Here is a 9,249-nt window from a genome sequence, read left to right on the forward strand (position 1 = left end):
ATTTGAGTCTTAATGTAATGATTTTCTTACACTTCCATCCACTGGTAACAATAAACCTGTATTCATAGAAGTTGTCGGTTTCCTTTTGTGTTTGTTTTTTAACAATAAACTCACAAAGCAGATAAATTCTTTCAAAACTGTCAATGTGAAGCAAGAAAGAAGAAATCAAGGTTTTAAACAACACTTTTTTTTAATTATAAAACTCCTGCATAAATAGATAAATAAAAAGAGTAACTTAAACACTGCAAACAAAATTATAAACACGCCGCATAAATAAATGAAAAAAAAGTAAGTTAAACACTATAAAACTCCCGCATAAATAGATAAATAAAAAACACAGCAAACACACACACACACGCAGCAAACACTCTACTCCTGCACAGAAGGGGCTTTGTGGCCAAACAAGTCATCAAGCACTTTCCGTGCCTGTGCCCTTCGCCTCCTCTGGATGACGGCATTCCTGGTGACGCCATCAGCCCTCGCCTCTTCGCCCACTCTGTCCACCATCTCGCTGTGCTCCGCCTGTCTCTCCATCTTCTGCCGGTCCCGCTTTGCCTTGGCCTGGACCCGCCGAGCAGAGAGCGCCATCTCCTTCATGTCCTGGCTGGTGACGCCACCTCGCATCTGGGTCAGCCACTCCTCCACCGTTCTGCCCTGCGGGTCAGTGCGCTGGCAAAAGCTTGCCCTGGCCGACCTCAGGATCGTGTGGCCCGTTTCCCTGGTCTTCTGCTGCCCACACTTAGGACAGTGCATCCTGGAAGCAGGCCCCGGGACAATACCTTTTTTCATATTGTTGAAGGTGGTTTCCAACCTCTACCTCGTTGTCCTCGAGACCTGCCTCTCGTAAAGCCAGAGGCCCAGGGTCTCCCCTGTCCCCTCGCAGTATATTTCATTCTTATGAATGAAATGCCCGTACGAGAGGACAGAGCACTTGCAATAGGGGCAGACCTTTAAAATGCTGTGGCGTTTTATGGTTGCCATCATCGTCAGCAAAGGTTTCCAGGTGCTGCACCCGGATGCCTCCTCTCCCGTCTGTGTGGCTCTGTTGTGGAGTACTGTGAAAGAAAAAAAGAAAGGACAACAGTGAGTGCAGTGATGTTACATTAAATGTATTTTAACTTTTGCAACCTGAATTCTTCTAATTTACCTTTTTCTTCAGTCTGGCTGGCCGTGTTTCAAAAAACTGTGGAAATTAGCAACAGCAATAGTCAGTGCAGAAATTATAGAATTATAAATAAAGTTGTTTATTTTAAAAATGAAGTCTTATATAGTTACCTTTTCTTTTAGTGCAAAAGCTCGTCCCTGCTGGTTCGCAAAGAGTGTGGTTGTCCATCTTTAAAATGAATCTAATTCCAATGCAGAAATAAGTAACAGCAGTGAGTCGCTGTATTTCATGGATAAAGCAGCAAAAGTTAACATTATGGTGTTGGTGTCGTACCTTGTTCGGGAATCAGGGTTCGTCGGTGGTCCTCTGGTCCTTCTCTGCTGCTGCTCCAATGATGAATGAGTCTCCTCATTGTGCTTCACCTGGCTTTAAGGGCCGCCCTGGCTTTCACACCTCTGTATTCACACCTTCATCCTTCATCCGGCACTTCACCCACATTGCCTCGTCTGAATGGGTATGAATTGTGCATGAATGTTGGTGGTGGTCATAGGGGCCGTAGATGCAAAAATGCAGCCGTGCTTCTGTCAGTATGTCCCAGGGCAGCATTGTAGATTACCACCACCGGTATGACTGGAATGGATGACAAATGGACACGCTTTGAAAAAGAGAAACAGCAGTCAGTCAGTCAGTGTATTCCATGAAAAAAATAGACAAAGTTAACATTATGGTGCCGTGTTTGTACCTTATTGAGGAATCAAAGCTGGTCCTCCTCCCGCTTCCTCTCACTCAGCAATTCTTCCACAGTTTGACCCCCAGCAGTTGCCTCACAAAAGTGAATCATGTTTTTTCTTTTTTGCTATGGAAGCGGCTGTGTCCATATGCCTTTGTCGTTGGCTGCTTGCACAATTGGCATTTGCAAGAAAAGTTGGCCCTCCCAACATACGCCAGTCCTTCCCTCTCAGCCTCCTCTTTTTTTAAGTCCAACTGTTTCCGCTTCCACGCAGTGGTTTTTGGTAGCCTCTGTGTCTGAGGCTCAACCACTGGTGGTGGCAGTGGCGGAGGCAGCACTACAGCTGGTGCTGATGCTGCTGATGCTGACATGGACGCTTGCTGCGTGGTGTAAAGGCGCAGCCATCCTCCGTGCTGCAGGCTGAGGGTCGCCTGTCAGCGGTGGGATGTTGTCCATCTGGCCAACACAGAGAACCACTTTCTCCTGACGCGCCTTCCGCTTGTTAAACCTGGTAGAGCACATGATTGTTAGGAATCCACATAGCAGATAATAGCAAAAGGCTGCATCGTGTGTGTGTGTGTGTGTGTGTGTGTTTCTCACCACTGCGTCAGTGTTTTCTGGTTGATCTCAAACAGCTGGAGTTTTGTGGAGAGCATCGGGTGACTTAGCACGTTCTCCCTGATGAACCTGTAGTTACGCACAATGTCACTCCAGCGGCTGATTCGAACACCAGATATAGTCCGGTTCTGGGGAAAGATCTTGCACAGGAGAATGCAGATCATTTCCACCAGGCGGCTGACTCCTGGACTCTGCGCTGGTCCGCTCCCCTGACTGCCGAGACATCTGCCAAAGATACACAAAAAAGTAAATGTGGTGCGTATGCAGGGCAGAAACACGTGTCTGTGTGTTTAGTGTCACTCACCTCCTCAAGCTCTCCACCCCAGCCCGTGAATCTGTCGGCGCACGGGAGGACTTTGGTTTTTTAAACCGACCATGTGTCAACTGGTCCCTGAACCTGGGTGGAAAAACGAGTGGTGCTTTGTCCCGCTCAGGCAGCCTCTGCCACAACTGCACTATCTCCTCCGCCTGCCTCTGAGAAACACAGTTGAGCAAGCGCAGCTGGACCAGACGTTCAGCCAGTCCGACAACATGCTGGTAGCCGGGAGTGCCATCATCGCCCACTTAAACCTGTAGAAGAGAAGACCGTCCTCAGTCCCGTTGATCAGATGGAGGCACCGATAAAGGATTTATTGTTACCCACCTCCTCCGTTTGTGACTGAGCCGTAGACGCCGGCGGCTGCAGATTTGGATTTTGCAGGAGGCCTTCCAGGTAAAACATCAGATCCTGAAAGCCCTCGTCAACGTCCTCCCCTTCCTCCTCAATCACATCCACCTGCTGCTCATCCTGAGGTCCCTCCGTGTCCTCTGGGATGTCCTCCAGGACCTGGCCAGTCTGGGCGAAAAGATAGGCCACTCCAATCAGCTCTCCTGTAACAATATGTGAATAAGTGAGTGACACGCCCCCCTCTACACGTCTTTTCTCTCACAACACAAACCTGTGTACGGACGCGAGGGATCCGAGTGTGCGTCCAACATACGCTGCCCAAATAGCTCCACCGAGAGCTGGTTGGCGTGCTCCATTTCCCGGGGGCTGTAGCAGAGGTGTGGGCCTCGGCTACCTCTCTGGACGGTCGCGCGGCTGCGGTCTGCGTTCCACCTCGTCAGCCCCTCCAGCAGGTAGAGCTGAAAATGGATGTTGTTTGCACTGGTCCCTTTAAAACCGCACAACAGAAGTCAGATCGGTGAGGGACAATTCAGAGAGCGAGGCTGCAGAGCGCATCGGTCGTCGTGTCAACTCACCAGGGATGAACCGGTTGAGGTGGAGGTGAAACGACTCCAAGGAGGTGGAACCTCTGGCGCAGCGGTACACAAGGAGGCTGACTCCACCCATGGTCACCTGGCCGGTTTGGAGGTAGAGAGGCACGTGAGGAGGGTCCTGGATGCAGCACACGTGGCGGCGCTGCATGGCCCAAATGGGCTCCACGCGGTCTGCGTCGAGGAGAGGGACGCCCATGGTGTCCGTGGCATCTTTGAGCGCGTCCAGAACGTCGTCCAGGTACCTCTCCGTGAGCTCCGTGCCTCGCGTGGCACGCCGACAGTGTCGAGCCATCTCCTTCAGCGACACAGTGCCCCAGGAGCCGGGCACCGCGGCCTCCTTGGCTCGCTTCAGGAGAGCAACGTCCTCCGGGTCCCAGACAAAAATGGCTGCGGAGATGGGGCGCATAAAGTTCGCGTACAGAGGGTGACTGTCGGTGGTCACCACGCCAGCCAGCCGGCGCATGAAATGCCAGATGTCCAACCTCACTTTGAGGGTGGACCACTCTGAGAACATTCTCCCGGCGGCGGAGCGTCCGTCCTGGCTGGAGCAGCAGCAGTCCCTGTCGACGTACAGCGCCACGGGAGGCTCCACCCCCGCCTGCTTGTACCGGCGCATCAGGCCCTGGGCCATGGCCTTCAGGCCGTTGCCTTCGGCCACCGTCAGCACGGAGATGAGGACCTGTCCGTGCTCATTGCCGACGTTTGTCACCCACCCGGCGGTCCCAGCGACGTGTCCGGCCAGCTTCTTGGTGATCTGCACAGATGCACATAATGCATGTAGTCAGAGTTCACTCACGACCCATCGTATTCAAGTGCTGTCATGACAGTTACCTTCTTAGTGGAGTTCATCTTCAGGATCGAGCCGTAAACAGACGTGATGCTGGCCTGCATCTCCTCGATTCGCCCATAGCAATGATTGCCATGGGCTGCCAGGATCCACTGCGGGCCGGGGATGGGATCCATCTGGGGGTACATGGCAGGTGGGGGCCTCTCAACATTAGGCATGTTGAACTGACTGTATGCATGCATGTAGTGCACGCAGCGAGTCATCCAGGCCCTCGTGTGCTCCTCACGGAGGAAGGTGTACAGCCTCGTGGCGCTGTTGCCCAGCGTGCGACCGCTCATCTGCGAGAGCACGTGCCGATCACAGGCCAGCCTGATGGAGAAGGAGCAGGAGGAGATTTATTCAATCTACTCCGCATATCACAACATTGAAACAGCGATGTGAAATCCAGATCTACCTGTATGTGAGCACAGCGGGAAACTGTGATCGGTACTCCTGCGACAGCTGGCCAAGGATGCTGAGGCACCAGGAGGCCAACTTCTTCCCACAGCTCCGGCACTCCAGGTACTCTGTGCCCATGTAGTACCAGCCGTCGCGGTCCAGCACTCGCCGCACTGTCTTATATATGCCACACGAGGTCATCTTGTGCTTGCAGACTGGGCATACGATGGGGCAGCGCCACACCCGGTACGGCATCCACAGGAAGAAGGGACGCTGGAAGAAGGCTTCAGGAGAGGTTGGAGGCTGGAAGTAGATGTGCCGTGGTCCCGGTGGGTGGTACCAGAGCTGCAGCTCTGATTTCAGGGCTGCCTTTCCGGCTGAGTCCCTGGTGAAGAGAGCCCTGCTGAGCCAGGCATGCTGTCCTGGGGGCAGCGTCTCCCTCCAGGCATCAGGGAGACAAACCTGGGGTGGAAATCAATAAATCATTAATGTGAATAGAAATCATTGCCACCTACAGAGTGTTGCATGTCCGTGCTTAAAAAACACCGTCACCATGAACGAAATAAATACAAATCACAAAGACTCACGTCTGCGGAAGACACTCCAGCAGTGCGTCTTAACACTGCAGGTGGAGGTGGAGCCTGTGGTGCTGTGGGGCCGGGAGTAGGCGTGGTGGGCGGCGGAGTAGGTGTAGGAGTAGTCAAAGCTGCAAAATACAGTGGGTCGCTAAATCATTAACCAAAGAGGGGAGGTTTATTTTACTGAAATTATCTATTTGTACTTACGAGGGAGGTCGGACTTTTCCACTTCCTCCACAGCAGACACCATCGCCGCATCATCATCATCATCATCATCATCATCATCATCATCAGACGACGACGCTATAAAAGCGCGCACAGAATGCAGGGTTAGGACCACGTAAAATGACTTTTTGAGAAGTTGCTGGGAAAAGACACCTATGTTTAAGGGACAGGAATGAAGATACATATGACAGCGATCCTCTTTGTTCTCCTCACAGGAGGAGGAGGAGGTGAGGGTGATGGAGCATTCACAGGCACCACAGATGAAGGGCTGGCAGAGAAAGATGCGGAGGCGAAGGAGGCAGAGGCGGAGGAGGCCTTCATCGTCTGCTCATCCCTCCACAGCACGTACTTTCTCAGCTGGTCCATCATTGTACCAGCTGAGCGAGCAGGGGTCCTCCGGAGCCAGTTCCTGTAGCTAATCAAATACAGTGTTTGTCAGGTGACAGCAGGAAACATGAGCTGCCTTGTATTTATCAACACACTCTGCACCTCAGCAACAGAAGATTAGAAAAAATCTTTGTAAGTGAGTTTGGTGTGTTTACCAAAGCCAACCACCTTGTGATCCAGTGCTGAGGAGGAAGCTGGAATCAGGGAGCCATCGGACAGCATCCTCTGCTCAACAGCCCGCATGACATCTGGGAACAGCTTGGCGTAGCAACATAGGCTGTCCTTGTTCAGCATTGTGTGGCTCATGTTATCACGGCCAGCCTGACGCTCCTTCAGATGAGCAGCCGCAATCATGACAGCGTAACCCATGTCATTGCAAAGGAGCCAGTAGAAGGTCTGGCCACGATATTTGCCAAACTGCAGGTCATGTTGGCTGAGGAGCAGGTTGGAATCCTCCACATCACCTTGGCCATGGTGGACACGCAGCTTTGCATCCTGAATCACTCTGGCGGGCCCTTTCACTCCACCAATCAGCATGCTCCGGGCTTGCACCTGAAGGGCATAGGCCTGCGCATCCGGTGTTGGCTTCAGAATGATTTCTCCAGAGTCAGACCAGGTGAAATTTGGAATGTAGTCCATTTTTCTAATAAGAAGACATTAAGCAGAGAAGAGTTGTTTAAAATTAACAATGCCCAGGTCACCCCAACACACGCACGCACACGCACGCACACGCGCACACACACACAACTGAACTGAACTGAACGAGTTCTGAAGACTCTTTGAAGCTAAGATTTCCCATCCCACCAAGGAGATGCAGAGGTGTCATCACACGAGATAAGACTTCAAAAGGACCATTCTATCTTGAGTTTTGTCTTGTTCAAAGATGTCCCTGTTACATCTTATTGTTTAGCAACCCTATTGTGAAAATGCATAATTTCAAAGGTCAAGCTGTGGAAAAAACCAGCCTATTGTGTGATAGAGAGAAAAGCTTGACAATTCACACATTAAATAATACTATAATGTGGTTAAAAAAACAGGTATTATTACAAGATTGGTGTTATGCATTAAAACCACACATTTATAAAATCAAAACAGCAAAAATTGTAGCATTAATGAACAAATAAAAATATCTCCTTGATAAGAAAGCTTTACCCTTATTTTACCCCATTTAACATACTGTGTTGAGGTGTGGAGGAACACGTATAAAAGTTTTTTGTTTTTGCCTTTTCTTTTATCTTGGTTTGTACAACCATAAACGCTAATACATTATACTCTAGTTCTCCAGTTTCCTTTCATATATTTTACTTTTAAGGCAACAAACGATAATATATCTAGTTATGCTTCTCATTTTTTTGTTTTATGAATATGAATCGTGTAAATACAGCACTATAAAATGACAAAGGAGGGGTAGGATTTCTTATAAGTTCTTTGAACTTCCACCTACACCTTTTGAGTGGCAACTTATTATTTTCCTTCTGAATTCTGTTTTATTGATATGCTTCTCAAATTATTTCAATTATTAATTAATTAATTAATTTAACAAAATTAATCACGTTAGTGGTATTTTTCTTCTAAAAATGCATTCAGTTATTCATTCATGTTTAAGGCTTAATGTTTAATAAACATCCATTTAACTACAGCTATTTAATATGACTAAACATCAACTAAATACTGAATACATGGATAAATGGAATACAATACAAATGCTTTACATTTGGTTTTTTTGCTTTTTTTGGCCGTCAGGTCAGCGTTTAATACAGTAGTAATTACAGTTTCATTCAATATTTGACAAGGTCCTTCGCCAGTGTTAAAAAACGTGAAATACAGTTTTAATTGGTATTTTAAACGGAACAAAGCAACATATTTTCAGCGGTCTTAGACAGTTTAAACATGAATTCCGTCCATTTCATTACATATTTCACGATATTAAAGCTAACAAAAAGGCGGTAAAATACCCAGATTACAAAAATTGACATAATAAAACATGTATTACTCACCAGGATGGTTTTTCAAAGTTTTTGAAAGTTTGTGAACGTTCTGGGAAACGATTGAAAAGGTAACTTTTCTCTCGGTAGCTTGAGATCTGATGGAAATCAAATGCAAACTAGGGCAATGGCAACATGGCCGCCTACTAAACCTATTTGACCCGCCCCCACTCTAAGGAGAACGAGCCAATCAGAACAGTACGCAGAATCTGAGCCCGCCCTCCTCTAAGGAGAACTAAGGAGAACTAGGGAGAACCAACCAATCAGAGCAGTTAGCGCTTGAGCACTCAGCCAATCAGCGACCAGAATCGGGAAGGCTAAGGAGAACCAAGGAGAACCAGGGAGAACCGATGATTCACTTCAGACGGGACCGGGCCAATCTTCGGGGGCCCCCCAGCGACCGAGGCCGCGCATCGCAGGACCTCCGAGCGCCGCCGCTCCGAGGACGCCCGTCAATCACCGTGAGCGGGCGGAGCTCACATGAAAACATCATGACATCTTACCTGGTTGTCACTTTTTTCCCAAATGACAATTACATTACACAAGTAATGTTATTTGTCTTAATGTATTTTAATATTTTTTTTTACATGTCTATTCTATTGGTACATTGTTTATGGCGAAATTGTTGATCTGTTTTTTGTTTGTTTTTACAATAAACCTTCTATAGTCAATTCATATATTATATATAAAAACTGTTGAAATACAATTACAGCAGTTACTTTTTAAATAATAAACCAAATTAATGCAAAGTGTTATTATTTGAGTCTTAATGTAATGTTTGATGAATAAATTTAATAACAATAATTAAAAATAAAAAAAAAAACCCGTCAAGGAAATCAAGGTTGGATGTACAAAGAGGTGTACATACTCTGTACTCTGCATTGTTATAAAGGATTTATTTGCGGGTGCTAAGGGCGTGTTTTGATGTGTGTGTGTCGCTACCTGTCCTCCCGGTTGCCGTGTGGGACTCTCTATCTCCTCCGTGGGCACACACTCCGTCACAGGTTGTTGAGAGGGGGAAAAAACCGGACCCCGAAATACCACGAAAAATAAACGTTTTGCAACACAAATTAAGTCCAAAATGATCAATAGTATCCAGCTTCAGCCCCGGAGCTGAAAGCCCTGACCATTGGGCC

The 9,249-nt window shown here is 48.1% G+C and overlaps 1 protein-coding gene across 11 annotated transcripts in view; it reads right to left on the bottom strand.

Moving 5' to 3' along the window:
• Window positions 1-9,249, bottom strand: part of LOC114463167 (uncharacterized) — a 41,116-nt gene extending 31,867 nt beyond the window's left edge. For 2 of the 11 annotated variants that reach the window (XM_028446491.1, XM_028446489.1), the window contains exons 1-14: window positions 9,056-9,249; window positions 6,284-6,771; window positions 5,724-6,156; window positions 5,526-5,644; window positions 4,955-5,400; window positions 4,545-4,869; window positions 3,696-4,467; window positions 3,392-3,607; window positions 3,097-3,323; window positions 2,758-3,023; window positions 2,436-2,678; window positions 1,848-2,343; window positions 1,439-1,760; window positions 1,276-1,346 (exon numbers count right to left, since the gene is read on the bottom strand). In XM_028446491.1, the coding sequence (XP_028302292.1) occupies window positions 3,018-3,023; window positions 3,097-3,323; window positions 3,392-3,607; window positions 3,696-4,467; window positions 4,545-4,869; window positions 4,955-5,400; window positions 5,526-5,644; window positions 5,724-5,925 (2,313 nt within the window). In that variant the 5' untranslated portion in view covers window positions 5,926-6,156; window positions 6,284-6,771; window positions 9,056-9,249 and the 3' untranslated portion in view covers window positions 1,276-1,346; window positions 1,439-1,760; window positions 1,848-2,343; window positions 2,436-2,678; window positions 2,758-3,017. Of the gene's footprint in view, window positions 1-269; window positions 1,056-1,147; window positions 1,184-1,275; window positions 1,347-1,438; window positions 1,761-1,847; window positions 2,344-2,435; window positions 2,679-2,757; window positions 3,024-3,096; window positions 3,324-3,391; window positions 3,608-3,695; window positions 4,468-4,544; window positions 4,870-4,954; window positions 5,401-5,525; window positions 5,645-5,723; window positions 6,157-6,283; window positions 6,772-8,125; window positions 8,249-9,055 lie in introns of those variants that run through there. The other 9 variants (XM_028446493.1, XM_028446485.1, XM_028446488.1 and 6 more) reach the window with 9 other exon arrangements.

The sequence above is a fragment of the Gouania willdenowi genome, chromosome 5 (assembly GCF_900634775.1).
Source record: "Gouania willdenowi chromosome 5, fGouWil2.1, whole genome shotgun sequence".
Lineage (NCBI taxonomy): Eukaryota > Metazoa > Chordata > Actinopteri > Blenniiformes > Gobiesocidae > Gouania > Gouania willdenowi.